The sequence below is a fragment of the Lampetra fluviatilis genome, chromosome 15 (assembly GCF_964198595.1).
Source record: "Lampetra fluviatilis chromosome 15, kcLamFluv1.1, whole genome shotgun sequence".
Taxonomy (NCBI): Eukaryota; Metazoa; Chordata; class Hyperoartia; order Petromyzontiformes; family Petromyzontidae; genus Lampetra; species Lampetra fluviatilis.
The window spans coordinates 11,870,940-11,890,974 of record NC_136289.1 but is presented as its reverse complement, the minus strand read 5'-3'; the positions used below and the strand labels follow the sequence as shown (position 1 = coordinate 11,890,974).

The following is a 20,035-nucleotide window of genomic DNA, read 5'->3' as shown; positions in this document are numbered from 1 at the left end:
ACATCTATTTGGACACTGGTCCTGGAAAAGGTCCCATGATTTAACATATTGATGATATAGATCTTAATAAAACAAAAACATGGCTAGTGATCAAAAGTTTGACACAACTAATTGATTAGTATTTGAACTTGGCAAGCTTTTTGGGATTTGGAGAAAGAAAAAAAAAAGTTTACAGGTATATGCAATCCAATCTTTAAAATAACGCATTAATGTCCCTGCCTGATGAATTGATACAGCCAGTCTTCACTTTCGAAATTTAATTGAGTTTCTGTTGATTTGGTTTCTTGCTCGCTGTTTTTGGCTGCCCGAAAACTACCGAGGCTCCGGCAAAAAGGGGTCCTTCTCTGCATGGCCCTCCTGCCGCCCACCACCTCCTCTGGCGCACTCTTTTGCTCCTTGACTCTGTTGTTTTTTGTCGGCGGGGGCCAGCATGGCTTTGTGGAGAAGGCGCGTGAGCAGTACGGTCGCTTGGCGCTCATGTTCGACAACATGCAAAAGCTGTTCGATGGCCTTGGGGAGTACTTTGTTTTCAATACCAAGAAGGTCAGCGTGGAGGAGTTCTTTGGAGACCTCACCAACTTCCGCTCTATGTTCATGGTGAGTCGCATCTGTCACGCATTCGCAGTCCACCGTTGGTGCAGTTTTTGTTGTAATTATCGATTGCAGCGGTTGGTTTGTTGTCGTCGTCGTTCATTCCCACGTTTATTTTCGGTTGCGTGATCTTGATTGATGTAGCTGTTTTGATTCCATTAATTTAGATATCAAGTTTTTCATCATTCTCCAAAATGTGTTATTGTCCCAGTGAGCAATGCCATCTGCGTAATTATGTACATAAACACAATTATCAGCGTTATAGCAATCGTTATCTTTATGATTATTGTAAAGTTTCTCATGCATTTCCAGGCGACAGTTACAGTTCTGATATGTACCATTAGCAAGAATACATTAGTGATGCCTTTTTTTGTTCGCGTATAATTATTTTTTTGGCTCATGGCCTCCACGCTCGACACTTTGTGAATCTAGCCTCGGCGATGGCAAAGCTTGTGGGTCGCGAACATCAACACTCCGTTTCTGATTTGAAAACTTTACCGGCCATCAAATGGAATGCATCGTTCACCGAGCTTGTATTTTATAAGGGGGAATTACAATGCGAGTAATGATCGTGAGTCATAGATTTCAGCGATGGCTCGAAATGTGGCCTCATTATGTTCAGCCCATTCTCCAAATGGTCACATGGGCAGCAAAGACGCTACCGTTGGAGCAGCTCTGCCTGTCAGTTCTGCCCGCTGGCTCCTCTGCGAATTCAAGTGATCATCTGAAAGCGTCGACACGTATTGTTATATTGCCTCTCGCCTTAATTGGTCACGGTGACCCGTTGAATTGCTTCTTCTGTTTGGATACATTTAATGCAACCATATTGTCCCTGGCTGAAGGCGGCTTTAGTATAATTTGTTTTCAATCCATTGATTAACATCGGTTTATAAGGAAGTTTTTTTTTAGTTACAGCATATTGGCGCTTCACAATGGCAGTAGAAAATTATATTGTGACCTAATGTTCCCTGCAATGGTTGACGCAGAAACATTGTCAGTGGTATCCGTGTCATCACTTAGCAAACAATGCACCTGCAACAATAGCCAGTGCGCAATACGATAATACCGAGTCTCCTAGGCGCAAAGGCTGCACGTGGACACACAGCAGGAGAGCAGCACATATCTTCACATGCTCATCGGACGTGCGCACACACACACACACTGGGAGTATGTCCTCTTAATTAAATGCTAGGTAAAATGCCAGTGCGAAATGTCACAAGGAGAAAACATGCCTTACATGGTGCATTCTGAAAACTTCAATGGCCATAATGACCCGCTTAGCCCAATGCCAACTGTTTGAATTTCAATTCCTTGCATGAGGCCTCCACTGCATTTGTTATGCACAAGCGTCTGGCATTTAAGAATCCCTGTTATTATTTTCCGCCCTTTTGCTTGTGGGTGTTTAGCGCTGAAAAATTGTCTGGCTCGTGCAGCTGATCGAGAAGAAATACGTTCAATGTTGACTTTTTATTGCTGCTTGCTGTTATTATTATCATCGCCAAATCAAAAAGAAAACACCTTTGGATTGTATTTGTTGAAGGGGAGGCGGGGGTTACGGGCAACTTAGATTTTCGTCTGTGAAATTGTGTAAAAAAACTAATTATTCATATACGTTGCCGTGTTTTGCACAAAACTGCGTGAAGCCACCAGTTGGGTGTTAACAAAAACACTCACTTAAACGTGGGAAAATAATGCTTAGCCAACAATCTCTTCATTTCATTGTTGTCTCCAGCGTGATTTTCGCGGGCACCTGTTTGTGGTGATAAGTGGTCCTGGAATACAAGGCAGGGTTTTAAAATTCGTCAGTGAGATTGACATTAACTCCAAATTTAATAGGCAGGAGCAAGAGCAGCTCCAGTTGTGTTGAAATATTTTGCGTTCGACAGACATTATCTTTGCACTTGCGAGCACCACGACAGAGGCGAGTTTTTGATCTCGGGGAAGAACTGTGAAAATGCTTGATATGTACGGAACATAAGAGTAGAGCATAACATGATATTTGCAGTACGTGTAATGAGATACATATTTTATTTGGTAAAGGAATGGAAATGTAATATTCTATTACTACTAACCTAAAATTACCTTTAAACGATGCTGAATATTTAATAAAGCTTCATCATCAGCACACTTGTACCGTAGTATTACATAGTCCAGTAGTAGTGCTGCAAGCTGCTCTGCTAAACTAATGCACAAGTCAACCAACACTACCCAGTGTGACGAAGTATGGTCATGTAATTCTGATGACTGACACAACACCTATCAAACCTGCTGTTGTCTGCTTCTTTAAATCATTGTTTCGATTCTGGCCATCCTTAAATAACTCCCCTAATCCTAAATACTCTGATGTGTTTTGTAATGTCTCTCCGGCAGATGTTATTTTGACTTTTGTTTTGCTCATGTTTATTTTTTTGCCTATATTTGCAGCCTATGGAAGAAAGTGTTAACTCAGCGTGTATTACCTGTTATGACACGGATCAGAAACATAGGCATTGAGAAAGAGAATTGAAAAAAAAATCCCCAAAGAATTACAGAGAAGGTGCTTGCGTGAAATTACACTGAGAGACGGTAATAGGAACACATGGATCAGGGAACATACGCACGTTAGAGACATCTCCTTGACTTGAGAAAAGTACACGGGCTTGGGCAGGACGCCGCTCAAAGGGATGATGGTCGAGACTAACAATGGAATGGCAGCCATAGGGATAGATTAGCTCCTGTCAATTGTGACATCGCAGGTCCACGAGGGATGGCGACAACTTTGGGAAGGCCTTCATCCAACAGTGGCTTTCTACCATTCCATCAGTCTGGGGGTGGTATGGCGACGTACGCACCTTCTTAGTTCCTAACAAGTCACACACCTCCCGCAGCAATTTAAAAGATACATTTTTGTCCTGATCGGTCAAAAGACTCTCAGGGGCACCCTTGTCCATCACGTAGCCATTGAGGAACGCCTCAGAGATGGCCACCGCCGATTGGTTGGGGAGCGGCCAGGCCATCGGCCAGTGCGAGAAGTACTCTACGCCGACTAACAAAAATTATGAGTGCAGGTATTGTGGTATATGCAAACATGACTCCTCGTAAAAAAGGTGTCGGTTTTGTTGCCAGATAAAAGGGTAAAAAACCAATTATCATATTTTTTACTGGCAAATGAGGTACCAATGGTGTAAATGCTTACCCCGAGCTCTCATACTCTGATGGTGCATTGTCTTTGAGTTGTGCGCCTTTTGGCGTCATCTGGTCCAACCCATGTGAGACTAGGCTCTAAGGAAAGCTGTCTCGGGTGTGGACCAATCAACTTCAAGGACAGTGCATACATTATCAGAGTTATGTTTTTTGTTTGCATTATGACTGCAGGTATTGTGGTCTATGCAAACATGACTCCTCGTAAAAAAGGTGTCAGTTTTGTTGCCAGATAAAAGGGTAAAAAAACAATTATCATGTAATAGTTGGCAGCATCCGCACTGCACAGATCATGTACCTTCTGGACTGCAGATTTATTCACGCCGGTTTTATTTCCATTGGCCAACTGGCTAACCTGGGAGCGAATGGGCCTGACTTTGCAAGAGATTAACTTGTTTACAGCCACTAATCCGGTGGGTAACTCAGAGTGTGGCCTTATCGATATCGCTTTAATCCTATCCAGTCTGAGCACGATGCAAGTGCTTAGGCCACAGATTGAGAGGAGAAAGTAACATGCCGTGAACTGCCGAGGGAAGATATTCATCTGCCAAAATGCATTCCTGAAATTGAGATGGCCACATTGGGATGAATTCTTGAGCATGAAAGCTATAGTTTCGTACAAGGCATACAAAATATATATGTTCTTCCCTTCGCAAAGGCAGCCAGATGAAACGAAGGGCTTGCGCACGAGTGTCCCTTAACCTGATGGCAGGTGTGATCTTTTGGGCCTTTGTCTGTCATCGCCTTTTCATTTCCTGCTATACCACTTACAGACTACCTTACAGCGGGAGCTACTGGATGGCTATGGCAATTAAAGCCTGAATTAAATCTATTTTAGGACTGAATACATCCACAGTGTTGTGTGTGAGCGTATATGCATCGTATATGAAATGAAACGGCAATATTTATAAATGGTACAAACTGGCTTGCAATACATTTTATAGCCAGATTGCACCGGAGCCCATCCCGCACTTGACAGTCACCTTCCCAGCTGTCGTCTTCAGTTATCACTGTGCAGCGGGGTCAGCATTCTGTCAGAAATACTAATTTAGACAGATTAACGGCCAAGAATTTTCAAGCAACAGCGAGATGCTGTAATCCCTAAGAGGAGAAGCTGCACGGCATTGCATGTGCGTGTAAATAAAGCATGATCCGCTGCATCATCACACTGCAACTATTGCCTGTTGTTTTAATGCTGCGTGTTTGCTCGCCAGATTCAATTTACATCAAACGGCACTGCAGTATCAGGCAAGCGGTGTGCTTCATGCCAGGTCACAGATCAGCCCCTTCAGTATTTAAAGCGAGTGACCTTAATGCAAGCGTGCTTTTTTCAGCAACTAATCTCACCTCTGTGAAGCCGTGAGCATGTGTGGATCAGGCTTCAGCATGCCGACAACCCACCCCGTGGCCCGTACTCTGATAATTGCGGGCAGCCCGGCATCGTTAATGGCACTTAGCGTCTAATTAATCACTGCTTGCATTCCCTGCACCTCATTATGAGTTGTGCAGGTGGCCACGATTTTGGATGGTCTTTCACCAGCTCTCAAGAACATTGCATCACACTAAACTTCACGGTTATATCCTAAACATGAATTTTAAGCAAGAATTTCAAAATATAGCTGACTTGTGAAAATAGAGCATTTGCATGGAGTTTCATATTGTGTAAGTTGTCTGAATTGTTCATCACTGTCTAAACGATATTCACTATTAAATTAATCCCATGTCTTGAGTGATTTTTCATTCAACATAAAGAAAAAAAAGAAAGAAAAGAAAGAAATAATAATTGAACTAAAATATCTGCCATTTATTGGCTATTGGACAGATTTTTTTTATATCCTCAATCTGAAGTGAATTGGAAGCACATACTTATTACCCTGATTCTTGCAATGTATGAAAAGACTTAGGGCTTTAGCGAAACGAGGGAGGGAATTATGGGATTGACAGCTTGATGACGAAATTGATGTCCTCATTACCTGCGCTCGTTTTTGCCAATTTGCACTGCCTCCCGTGCGGGGAAAATGTGCTCAGTGGAAGCAACGGGAGGCCGGCTTTATGACGGAGGGATGCACGGAGTACATGGGCCCATGCAAGTGCATGCCTGCAGTGCCTCACCATATCTCTCGCTCTTAATTTTACGTGTAATTCACTTCCAACTGCATTGTGTCCTCTTATTTTCCTGTTTACTGGCATTTGGAATTGAGACGTGTGCAGGATTTGTAATGCGCCGCAGGTACACCTCCTTTCAGTTGCTTTCACGTGGCCCCATTTTTCATACTCGAGTGTCCAAAGAAATTAGGGATGCATTCAAAAGCACCGTTGTGGCAACCAGATGCTGGCTCTTCTTCAATTCGTGTGCACTAACGGAAAACAAAATCAGACAACTGAGGGAGCATTGAACTTGGCAGATGCAGCAGTTGGAAGCAGAATTCTGCACTTTCCGGAGCCTGCCAGAATCCTACTGGGACCCTCGGTGACTCTCGTAAACTTTTTCAAACCAGGAGGAAGGCAAGAAGTGCCCTCTAAATTATGCATGATTTGATCTGCCTCTGTCTTTTCCGGTGCGCTTTCTGAGAGATGTTTTGAAATGTTTCTTCACCCTTTGCAAAAGGGCAGTCTACAGTTGATATTTAGACAAGGAGCTAATGGAAATTCTGGTATTTCTGTTGCTTTTGTTATTGTTTTTTATCCCTTACTCCCCTTTTCATATCATTCATTCCTCTTTGTCTTTGAAGTGTTGCAAAATGTAATCGTATGTTATGGTTTGCACAAGGTTAGGAATACTGCAGTTTATTTTTCTTTAAAAAAAAAACAAATAAAAAATGATGACAGCAAAAAAAGAAATTCTTATTAGTGTGTGCTTGGGTACCCTGCTATTCATGGTTAATGGAATGCATGTTGTCTTCTGTTGGGTACTAAAGCTTCTATTTGTCAACATCTTTTTTTTCCCCCCTCTGTGATGAAACCCTGTCCCCCCTGCCCCATGGGCCACCAGCAAGCGGTGAAGGATAACGTAAGACGGAGAGAGGCGGAGGAGAAAATACAAAAAGCGCAGCTCGCCAAAGAGAAGGCTGAGAAGGAACGACTTGAGAAGCAAACTAAAAAGCGGTTACTAGAAGGTATCGCAATTGTCACATTTCATATGTATATACATGCATATATGTACGGTATGTTCTTTTCAGTTTTCCATTTGGTACTCTTTTTTTTTCCAAGTATTTCTTTGTGGGTATTCAAGATTCTGCTTAAGGTTGTCCATGTCGGCTCGATGCCCAACATTTTGCTGCATGTGCTGTAGGAGTCTTTCAAAGAACTGATCTCAGTTACTGAAGATGCATTTATGAATGTTGAACTTCTTTCGCACTGTACGTAGCCAAACGCGATAATCGTAATTGCGGGGGAAGGACAACAAACTGAACACAAAAAGCTGTTCTAAAGAAATTGGTTTTCAATCTAGTTTTAAAAGTGCATAGCTCCAGCGGCTTCCTAATATCGGAAGGAAGAGCGTTCCAGACGGCCGAAGAAGCGCACCTGAAAGCGCTGGGCAATGCGGTGACCACGGTCTTTGTTCTATGGAGAGCCAAAAACCGCTGCTGCGAGGATGATCCCATCGTGCGCAGAAACTCCCATTACGTGGAGAGAAACGTCAGATATCGTATAAATCAACGCTGGCATACAACTCGAAAGAAACGTCGAAAGGCTATATGTTTTTTTAAGCATTGTCGTTTTAATCTTTCAAAGAATCAAACGAACAATAGAGATGCATTTATTTTGAATTGTTCACGAAATATTTTGTCAATTGAGATCTTCCTAACCCCCCCCCCACCCACCAGAAAAATGATAACAATGCGAAAATCCATAAGATTAAAGGGATTGTGTTGTGAATCAATTGTTACCATATTCCATGAGCTAGATTACTGTATGCTGCACTATATGTGTAGGGTTTCTACTGAAACGTAAGATTGCTCTGTGACGTTAATATGAATTAAGACTGTCAGCCACAATGTAATTTAATGTACCCTCAAAAGCAAAAATGGTTTGTGAATGCGTGTAAAACAACCATGCGTGCGGCATACACAAATGAATGCGCGCTTACACACACAGATGGAGATGAGACAGGTGTCATGGACAGTCTGATGGAGGCATTGCAGTCAGGAGCTGCCTTCAAGAGAAAACGAGCACCTCGGCAGCCAGGTAAGACATCCTTTGTCACCTTCCAATGTTGTATCCTGAAACCGCTTGTTTACAAAACTCCGTGGCTTCTAAAGAAATGCATTCCCTTCATATCGTTACTCCCCCCCACCACATCCCACCTATTTTTACAAAAATATAGACAATTCAAGATAGTCTAGGGGAATAGTAATTTAAAACTGGATCGATGAGGATCATTTTTGGACCATGACAAACCCAGTTCCGTTTTGGTGTCCGGGTAACGATCACAACTGGCTCAGCCGGAGTAAGCACTGCTTTATATTATTATTACTACCAACCCCCACCCGTATAAAATGATATTCCAATCGACCTCGTGTCACCGAGGTGAAGCTTCCATTCACAGCTTTGAAGTTATCTGTACATCACCCTGTATCGGCGAGCAGCCCTGGAAGTTGACATTATAGAACTACTTAAGTAATTTCAATAGCTTAATTTATCTATACTCAGAGCACACCTGTGAGCACACATTTTTGAGCAGTGCTACTAATAATTACTTTCATAATATAAGGTCACTGGCATTCACTGGCTGCTACAAGCATATGTTGTATTACTTTGAAGTCGTATATATTTGGGCAAGGATAGTTGTACGAGTCTTAGGATGTTAGAAAGCAGAAGTGAGTGAAGTGAAGACTTAAGTTTGCAATAGCTAGTAATTTAGTATATTTATTTGTGCACATCATATTTGAAGCTGTTTGTGTGTGTGTATATGTGAGGAGCGGTAGTGCAGCGGTTAGCACACTGTGTTACGAACCCGGAAACTCGAGTTCGATTCCTGCTCACAGCCAACACCAGTGATGATTATCTGAACTGGTCTGGGCATCCCCTAGGTCGACTTAGCCTCAAATGAGTATCTGGTGCAATGTGTAAACATCGCCACTGGGAAGACAAAGGCGGCCGGGCGTGGTGCTGGCCACCCAGCCACTGTGTGCCGTGCCGGCCATTATAGGTGGTGTCTAACAGCACTTGCCCCAACAGTCTGTTTAGGCTATACGTGGGATCTTTGTCTTTCATATACACACAACATAAGTTCACATATCAAAGCTTACTTGATGTTTTAGACATCAAAAAGTTAATGTATAGTCTAAATTCAAGCTGCGTACATTGACAAAATAGTGCCCTGCAGTAGCGTTTACTAATTATAACATGAGATCCTCCTACCTATCCCTCTGTACTACCCTCCCTCATGGTTCCACTTTCTCTGGCAAGTCTTTTATGAATAAAAAACAAACAGATGTTGCTTTGTAAACATGTAAGTTGCTTTTAATGTTCATATTTGCATATGGAGACTTGTAGCATATCTATAAATATCCAGTGAAATATTGTGTACTTAACACGAAGAGATGGCTCAGATGTGGGAGCGCTGAGCTGGCCAGCCGTTGAGATCTTGGGTTTGAATCCGGGTTTCCGGCGCCCGCAATCAACCAGGGTTGTCATGGTTTCTTCATGGTAACCAGTTACCGCTTTAGGTAAAAGAAAACGTTGCTTTGAATTTGATGCCTAACTTAATTTAGCTAATATCGGTTCCGTGAATGGTTTGACCAGTAGGGGGGGTGGGGGAAGTGCTGCCTTCCGAGTTTCTGCATCAAAGGTCACGAGGAGTTCTGAAATGTACGCTTCCGTGAGCCATTCTCTAAGCAAGCGGGGTTAGAGAATTTATGGATGGATTCTTCAGCTCATTATATGATCCCGCATAGCGCAATCACAATGAAATGGTAGAAAGAAGGCATGGAAAATAATGTTATTTAAAACTAAACTTTTTATTTTACCAGGTAAGACCCACTTAGCTATATATCTCTCTTTCAGAAGCAGCCTGACGCACAAATGATAGTTCAACAAATCACGTGGAAATGTTATAGCAGCCAAATACTTTAAAACGCATGTTTCTGAATGTGGAGGGAAAAACCAGAGGATCCGGAGAAAAATCCACGTGACCACAGGGTCGAGATTCCAACCCACAACCTCCTGTATACCAGGGGAGGGAGTTAACATCTCACCACCGGGGTGCCCATACCCATAATCGCTCACTGTGCTCTAATACCAAGCATATTGTCTTTTTCCCCCCTATTTCATTTCCCTGTCTATCTCCCATTATCTAATTATTTGCATGTTTGTAAATAATTAGAGATTTACAAAATGTGAACATTACCTACAGCATTTATCACACAATCTGCTATCAAGAGGAGTGTAACATATCCATTGCACTTTAAAAGTTACCATTATCCCTCCTTGAAGTCTACAGTTGTTTCTCTGTATTAAAAAAAGATTCATATGGAGCATGGACGAAGGAGTGCTGGAGGAGTGGTCGAGGTGTTATCAATCAATACTTTGGAAATTAGGTTTTAAAACTTTGAGCCCTATTTGATTGGCAGTTGCTGCACAGTCAGCGGTGAGCAGCCATCAGTAATATAAAACCGGATTTCACTCTATATTGGATTTCCTTAGAAGTTGGAAAGGATAAACAAGATGAAGATGCGCGGTGTGTACAATATCATTTCATATAATGCCCATGAGTTCTTCTGCTGCCGTCAGAAAACGATTTGTTATAAATTAGCAGAACGCCCATTACTATCGGCGTATATAGTAGCTGATTTATAATTATCATTCGGAGCAGTGTTAATTTAAACTGATATTTATTTTCGTTCGTACATTTTTAGAAATGTTTTGTGCTGATTATTCCATTCCATCAACTGGCGGGCATGTATGTAATATGCAATTTTTATATAGGCTCTCATATGTACATTCACTGGGATGAAGCGGCAGTATCGTGGCTAGCACACTCCACTATAAACCTGGAGCCCTGGGTCCATGGTTAACATCAGTAGTGAGTGATATTTGAACCAGACCTGGGCCACCCTCCAATCCTTCACCAACCCGTACTGAGAAATCTGGTGAAGCACGCTCAAAACAACCTCCATTGCCCACACAGCACGGGGAGGCCCTCATCCAGCAGTGGATTGACAAAGGGCTGAAAGTGACAGTTATGATTGTGGGGTTGAGAGGCGACGGCGTCTGGAGAAAAGAGTCACTTTTGTGCATTGGTTCTTGTAGTCGCCCACGCCACATTCTTGAGTGCATTTTTTGCGTGAGAGACAGCTGCTTCTAAGTACATCCATATATATATTTTCATCATCACAAATGTGCATGTACGCCCGTTCCTCCACACATCAGAAATATTTCAAAAGCAGCCTGCGCTTATGATGTTTCATCCAGCCACACAACAGTAACCAACCCACACACTCGTTTTCGTAGATAAAAAAAACCTAAGCAGAGAATAATAGTAGGGTTGATATTTTGGTTGATGTGTATTCAGTGCAATCTAGTTATACAATTAGCTGTGGTCTTTTACACCAAGGACACATTAAAGAGCTGCCTGAGATCTTGTCGCACACTGTAGATAAATCACTCTAATTATGTCAGAGACTGCAATATGCACTGTCTCGGTTGAGAAACTATGAGCAAGGCAGAGTCACAAGCTGGAAAGGAGGCTCTTCCTCCTATATGACACATTGGGTGTAATGGGATCACAATATTGTGCAAGCTGGGAAATCCATAATGTTTGTACGGAACAACGCAATTGATTATTTTGCTAACTTTTAACAAACAGTCTGTACTGAAGAAAAAAACGCTAAAAGCCCGGTCGGCTCAATTAAAGGTTTTTGCAATACACCCTGAATATTTGTTGAGTTTAAACAAAAGTAGATTACATATTTCGTGCTAATCGTAGAAATGTTCAAAACAATGGTTCAAATGTGTAAAAAAAAAATGGTGATAATTTCCAGTGCATTAAAAAAACTTGCATTTGTTTTATTTGGCAGCTCTGGAATCACCCCTTTGGGCCTCCCCCCCCCTCCTTCGCTTGGTGTTGGGTTGCTGTGTATTTTGTGAAAGGCATTCACTGTCATATCTGACGGAATGCGCCTTCGACTTTTCCCACCAGCTGTCATCCATACAGAGACGCAAGAGGAATATTAAAATATTAGAGTCATGGGAGAAACGATGGAGAGAGAATGTTTAGTTGTGGATCGATATGGATGGATTTTTAATAGCTATGGATAGTTAGATTTAGAGATGACTAATTGAATTGGTTATATTTTACAGTATAATTAAATTCTGGTATCAAATTTTTACAGGGAGAGATGGATGCTTGGAATTACATTGAGAGACGGAAGGAGGAACATGGATTAGAGAAACATGTGCAGGTCAATGGCATGATCAGTAATAAGAAACGTTAGTGGCCTTGAGCGGGAGACATCGATAGAGAGATCCGGATACCGAGGATATGGAGCATTGAAATGCCCTCGTGTGTAGGTGCTGGGCAGATTGTTAAATTTCAGGACCGTCCAAGATGGTAACGGCTTGGAGAGGCATTCATCGAGCGGTGGATTGAGCTAGGCAATGAAGATGATGATTTTTGTAAGATGTAATCATATCACAGTTAAGGATAGGCGTATGACGAATAGAATAATGAACAAATACGCTCATTTTTTTCTCTCCGCCTGATGACGACCGCTTGTGTTGCAATCGAAACGTCGTGAGTTTTTGTTCTTTTATGATTTTTTAAAAATTATTTTACATCTACGTGACTTTACCGAAAGAACCAAAGAATATAAATACGCTCATTATTTTTGTTTGCACAGGCATTGCTTTTTACTGGCCTGCATGCACCATTGCTTGTAAGAGTTATTTGAAATCTGATGAGATTATGACTCCACATTTTAAAACCTTTGTCGTCTTTCGAGAGCCTTAATGCTCGCCGGCGCAACTCTGAAGTGCTCTTGAATCGTACAATTCGATGTTTGATTTGTGGAATGGACTAAGAATCATCCCACTCTTCCATAATTACTGTCAACTCTTCCTCTTATCATAGCAAAGGGTACAACTGTATAAATCCCTGTAGTTCTCGCTTGTTTTCCCACCCCAAGTCCAATTTTGTCCCAGTTTATATCTGTATATCCGTCCGTGTGTTGTACGTAGAAATAGTTAAAAGCCAGAATTCTTCCTGTTTGTACCCAGTCATTCTCAACCCCGCTTGGCTTTGCCTATCGAGCCTGTGCCATGGTCGGTGGAGCTAGAGCTGCTTGGGACTGTGGCCTATTGTATGAGCTTCCATCAACAGGCAATGCATATCTCGAAGTCGAGCAAATGTTTGCAGAAATTAGCCAGTTTCTGAAATATGCAAAAAATACCACTCATGAGAAATGTGTAACTTTCATATGTCATCATAGGAAAAATGTACCGAGATCAGAGCATGAGAGAAAAAAAGACGTACAATTATAGAAAGTATTTACAAGCTCTTGTTTGCTGATGACATAGTCATTATAATGACCAGTGGACATTAACAACAGGAAATGATTGAAGAACTTCAAAGAGAAGGCTTACAAGTTTGGCCGAAGATTAATATGAGCAAAGCAAAAGTCTGTACGCCTTATTTATTGAACTAAATAAAATAAATATTGGAAGGACATAATGAGAAAACAGAACACACTACGTATATCTAGGGCAGTTATTTAAGGCGAACAGAGATCAAAATCATTAAAGAGAGGCAAGAGAGAACAGATTGGAGTGCTTTAGGGAAATTTAGTATTATAATGAAAATCAACATACTTGACATTGATTAGAAACATGGAAACTGATGAAAAAAATTAGAACAAAACTTGAACAGTGCACAAAGGGGCATGAAGATATGCATACTGGCAATTAGACTGAGAAAGAAATAAACGAATAAGAGAACAAATTGCGATTCGGAGGCATCATTTTGACTGCCAAGAAAAGTAAGTGGGCTTGAGTAGGATACCTCGCTAGAAAGGATGATGGGCAGTGGAAGAGACTGGTGATGGAACGGCAGCCTAAGGAGGAAAACCCCAAGAGAATGACCACCACGGAGATCGAGCGAGGAGATTAGCTCATGCGCTGAAGCTATACGGATCTTGGCATTGTAAGTCTCTTTAGGATGGTGGTGGTGGTGATGATTATGATTTAAAAGCCATCTTTTCAAACATGGTCAGCATTGTTAGGGTTCATCAGGTCGCCTCTGGGCCCATTTATTTTTTTTACTCTACTATCATAAAATATTGGAGATTAAAAACAACTTTGCTGACTGGTGCACGGGTGAATCGTCATACATATCTGAGTGATGACGTCATATGCAACCCACAGCATTGAGCCAAGTTCGCGCGTCTGTTGACCCCCCCCCCCACCACTGCCCAAGCAAATACGTGGGCAGTGCAGGGTAATTTGATATTCGGAGCACTCTAATTTACACGCTCGGAATACTTATACGTACATGGTATTGTTTTACAAAACAACATTGACGTTGTGTTCAATTTTTACCAGCACGTTCCATTTTGGATAAAGACTTATGTTTATGAAATGATCAAGGCTTCGGGGGAAAAAATCAATCTGAATCTGAAACTGCTGCTGCAAAGAGCATTGAGGACACATTAAGCCGATGATAATCCTGCTTTACTTGGCAAATCTGTTTAAATCTGCAATTGTAATTTCTTACGCTCACCGTGTCGGCTGATTAAAAAAAAAATGCTATGACATTTTATACGCATGTGGGGAAGAGCAGCCCATCAGGCTGTTCCGAATCATCGTCCTGGCATTATCTTCATGAACCCTGCAACTTATGTTAGGAATCAAACCGCAGGCATGTATTTTTGTTGCTATGAATCAAATCAAAATGTATCATGAATGCCTTTTACACAGTAGTTTTTTGGCACAACAGTTTTCATATTTGTACGTATTTTTGTCTCGAATAATGAAGACACATAAGCATTTAAGCATGACTGCGTATCTCGATGTAACGCTCATGGAATAGGCTGCATGGGAATACAAAGTAACACTGAATAGAGAGAGAACAAGAAATACGGACGATTTGGTTTTAATAAATGAGAATCTATGGCAAGTTCCATATTGATTGCATTTCAATGTGTGAAAAAGTGTAGCTGTTTGTAGCGGCATTGCAGTGTATGCCATAGGAGTGGTTTTCCAGTCAATCATTCAGGGTCAGCATCTCGCCTCTGTAATCTTCGCCCCATCTGCTCGCATTTCCCATTTTGTCCTTTGGCGCAGTCCATTGCTGACCTGGGTGAATTGTTTCACCAACGAGAATTCCACGCACTGGAGTAAAAAGTCATTGCAACTCGCGGTGAGCTCCATAAATGGGTTACCTGATCACTTTGAGTGTTTTGTGAGAGATGTATATATTTTTAAAGCAAATAATAAGCAAGAGAAAAATCCAATATGTGAACAATAGCCTTCATCATCCTTGACTAAAAAGAAATGGAGAATGTTTTAAAGGTCAAGGAAACCTGATTTTTTTTACATGTATATAAAAATTTATTAGGATGATATTGGCACAGCATGCCTTAGTTTCCATTGAATTTTCATTTGGTCTTCTGTAAGTGGCTTTCAGAAATGAACATGAGGGCAGTCTTACGGTGACGATTCGAACTGAACTCAGACTAACTTAAAAGATGAGACTCTTTCGTGTGGTAACAAGGATACTTTCTGATCCGTTCGTGACCATGCATATGCGTCCATATACAGCCCTTTCTTTATTTTTCAATTAACTGCTGGATAAGGGCCCTCCCAGTGCTGTACGTGGGTCGTGAAGGCTGTTCGGTCATCGTGAATGCGGCGAACATATCCTCGACAACATAGAAGTACAGTTTAAAGATGGATTTTCCTAAACTACTCTCTGCTGCCTCTGACATAGCTGCATGGCAGCCTATAACCACTGTCTCCAAGTGCCATATCCAGATTCAAACCGGCTTAGCTTTGAAGACCTGACATCGGGCGCATTCCAGGTGATGTGGCCGGAGGCCAATATCACAGCTTATGCTGTGCTCAAATTTTCGCTCGTCAATGTTGAGACGCTGTTGATTGTCATTGTTTTTTTTGTTCTTATGACAGGCGGACAAAAACTCATTCTCCATCCTAAGGCTGATACCCCCAACCCTTGGCATCGAGCACCACAGTTTGATATATTACCAACCACAAACCCTTTTTAATGCATTTTTTTCTGGCTCCATTGTATAAAACGAGAAGGGGGAGAAAAAATGACGAGACAAAAAAAAGTGGGTTTTTTTTGTTGCGTATCGAAAATTATTTATTAAGCGTAGCAGCATAATTACTCTCCCTAGTTATTTAATAATGGATTCCCCCCGGAGAGGATTTGCTAAGGGTGGTTTCACAAGCATCTCCTTGACAGCTCTCTCGGGTGAAGAAGCTTGGTTAGTGGATGGCGAGAGATGGGCTGCAAAAAGCTATTAACTCCACTGGGCCGCTTTCTGACTCTATCTGCATGACTGACAGCAAAGCAAAGGCCCATTTAAAGTGTATCACTCCAAAAGGCAAGTGGCAGCATTGAAAATGAGAGTGGAAAGCAGATTTTTTTTGTATACTTTATTTGTTTATTTACCTATGTGCTACATTGATAAATTACATTATGTTCTGCCCACCGAGCCTATGTAGGGACTAAATGTGCAGGCCGTTTTATATGCAAACGGGGGAAAAAGTGGACATGCTCATCAGACAAATTTGCGGTCGCACGCACACACGTACACCACACACACCCCGGCGTGTCAGTGTGCCCGTGCCGTGTGCAGGCGTACGTACACACTGGCCGTGCGTGCGCCTTGCCCAGGCGTGCAGGAGGACAGATAAACAATGAGGGGCCTGGTAATGAAGCCAGTTGTAAACTAGCGTATAAGTTTAAGGAGACCGATGCTCGTTTGGGGGATTTACTCTTCGGCCTGCCGATCGGCACGACCGAAACGCGCTCGCAGCAGCCAAACAGGCACTGCCGGCAGGGAGCACCGTAGACATTTTGTGTTTTAAAGTAAACAAAATCGGCCATCTCCGCGCTCACCGCCTCTGAGAAGCCAGCACACCGTGCACTGCGTGTGTAGCCATGGAGGAGGGGGGTTAAAAGAAAAAGAAACACACTCTTGGGAAGTGCACGTGAAGTGCTTAGATTCTGTGATCTGAAGGCCCTTGTGCTGTAAAAAATTTTCACGCGATTTGGGAGTCAATTTTAGATTCTGGGACCACCAAAATCCGATGCATCATACATGTCTGGACATACATAAATGTATACAATGCATGAATAAGAAATCGCACGTGGTACTACAATGTGTTGCCCGCACGTAGAATGGCTAGTCGCTTGCTTGCCCCGTGTTGCGTCCTGTGAGCTGTTGGTGCACAATACATCACGAGTCTTGACTGGCACCTTACCAAATGAAAATCCCATTAACATGCATGCCGGCACAGTAAGTGCCATACACCCTTGTCCATAGTATTGTAAAAGAAAAAAAATCTTTCTAATTTGTTTTTATCAGCCTGCTTGACCTACTTGAATGCTTCTACTGCAATTCATTAATATAAGTGTGGTGTGTGTGTGTGCGGGTTGTTAAGGCACACGAGGGTTCATTACTTCGGTGTTGAGCTGCTCATACTTTTTAGATTAACCCAAGTCCATTAATTTGTAAATGTTGACCTCTTTTTACGATTAATTGTATTCTACAATACCGAAACATTGTTTTCACTGAAACATTTTTAATCGTCACGGCTTCATCCTTCAAACCACTGTCCAATTAACAGCCTTTCACACAATGCAGAAATGGATCAAGCATTTTGACTTCCAATCTGACCCAAGATATATTTTTGGAATTAATTTGCAATGAACGCATACAATTGCTTGGATGTGTTGCAAAGGTACAGCATATTATTCTTCTCTGTTGTGCATTTAAAAGTAAATACAATGAAAGGTAATGAGATGATGTAAGCTGCCATAGCATGCTGTCGCTTGCAAGTCACACCATTGGTTGCAGATACATCTGGAGAACAAAGATGCTTCTAAACACCTCCCACTGCGACCAGCCAAGAGGGTGGCAGCCATGCGACAGTTATCGCTCGTCTTGGCTTGTGTGGCGTTTGCACTGTTAGTTTAATAATGGATGGTAAAAGGTCAACAGTTTCACCAATTGGAAACAGTTAAGGTGGTGCAAGCACAGGCTTTGATGAATGCTCTGTCTGCTCTGTAATTAAGCCTGCAGGACTCTTCATTATTTGCTCTTGCTGTTGTTGTTGCTGCTATGAATTGCTGTGGGTTGCGTTACAAAGATGAATTTATTGGTATGCGCAGCGTGGCTCGTGCACATTTTAGCAGGCTGGAGAGAGGAATGGCTGCTGCTAACTGGGAGAAGGAGTTGCAGGGTGCTCAAGTGGCACCGCGTTATATTTTGTGAATGTGTTGGTAAGGGGCAGGATGGAGGTTCTTTGCAAGGCAGGGAGGAGGAGGAGGGGCCTCTTGGGTGTGGGCGTTGGTGTGAGGGGTTTTGGGGGATGGAACGGGTTCGGCATGAGATGGTATTTAAAGGGCAGGCGATAGGGAGCATTTGTGATGAATCTCACGTCCCAACTGGTAAAAGGTCTCGGCTCTGCGGCGGTTCCAACTCGTATTGATATGCAAAGCTAGAGAATTTCCATTCCTGAGCCGCCCTGCCAGGAAGCCCTTTGTGAGTCCTCGCCATGCGTTGATGGCAAACCTCATCGACAATTCAGTGAACGCCTGACACCATTTTTTTTTGGGGGGGGGGGAGTGGGTTGGGCGGAAGAAAATTGATTTTAACTTCATACGGAGTACTTTTTACAACCCACGTACGTGTGTGGTTATCCCACGTATACACTCAAACTTCAGATAATTATATTTTCCTGAATTTGCATTTAAAGTTTTTTTCTGTACGTTGATTACGAGAGATAAAATACAAAAATGGTGATGATTTACAAAAAGTAAATTCTGATAATAATGTGACCTTTATTTACATTAATGCATTTGGTCACAATAATCCGTAAGTTTAACGTTCATAGGAAATATGTGGAAAACGAATTGCATTAGAGTCCTCAAACGATGCTTGGAAACAGCAAAAAAACGTATTGAAGAGGTCAAAATGAACATTGGCAAGCAGCACAATTAAAGTTGATGATTTAAAAATATCACTGTAACTGTGAGCCAAATACAACCCTATTGCATGGGAGAGACAATATCATGAAACAAGGGACTTTTATTCAGATCCCTTGTAAAATCAATAATAATAATCATATACCCCCGTAAATTAATCCATTATTGGAGGAAGAAGCGGGGATGGTTCAGATGTCCCACTTGAAGAAATAACTGCTGCCCTTCGTAGTATGAGAGCACAAACAGCTCCTGGAATTAGGGGCATAGCTGTGTACATCATTCCAGAAGAGGAACCAGATGTTGTAATAAACTGAGCAAACCTGTTGCATATATGTTTACGCATAAAATAAATGCCTGAATTGTGGATTGATGCCTCAATAATTCCGCTGTTTTGCAATGGAGACATCACTTGTTTGAATAGTCGCAGTCTCATTAGCCTGTTGTCACATAGACAGTATATAGATTGTTCGCGAAGATCATTGGGGAACTGAATATTGAAGAGGCCAAATTAGAATGTGAACAAGCTGAATCTCGATAAGGATTTTCTACCATGTATCACATACAATCAATCAGATTTGTGAAAAGACTTGAAATTAGTTGTAAATTAAAACAGTCTTTCAAACGAATGGCAGATGATAATCAATTGGGCAATTGTTTGGTTGCATTTAATCTTATGTCGAGTAAAAAAAATGTTAAAACAACCATAATTAATACACTTCTGGATAAAAGCCTGTCTGCCCCATCAGAATCTCTCACTGTCTTGCCGATGGCAAAATCCATCTCACTCCTGCACATGAGCTAATCTCATCACTCCCATCTCCTTGGAGGTCATCTCAACCATCTTTCCTCCTTTGGCTGCCATTCTGTCACCAGTCGCGTCCATTGGTAATCATTCCTTCTAGCAATGTGCCGACGGATGCCCACTTGCTCTTCTTAACAGTCAATAGCATGTCTTTAATGTGTGTTCGTTTTCGTCCATGTTGGCCTCGCTCTATCCCTCAGTGTAATTCCCAGCATGGTTCGTTCTCAATGCTTCTTTGTGCACTTCTCAGTTTTTGTTCTGTTTTTGTGTGTGTCGGTGTTAATGTTTTC

At 42.0% G+C, this 20,035-nt stretch overlaps 1 protein-coding gene across 3 annotated transcripts in view; it reads left to right on the top strand.

Moving 5' to 3' along the window:
• Positions 1-20,035, top strand: part of LOC144936229 (protein diaphanous homolog 2-like) — a 111,960-nt gene that overhangs the window by 79,734 nt on the left and 12,191 nt on the right. For all 3 annotated transcript variants that reach the window (XM_078863232.1, XM_078863231.1, XM_078863230.1), the window contains 3 exons: positions 433-597; positions 6,764-6,887; positions 7,870-7,959. In XM_078863232.1, coding sequence (XP_078719358.1) covers positions 433-597; positions 6,764-6,887; positions 7,870-7,959 — 379 coding nt within the window. The remainder of the gene's footprint in view (positions 1-432; positions 598-6,763; positions 6,888-7,869; positions 7,960-20,035) is intronic.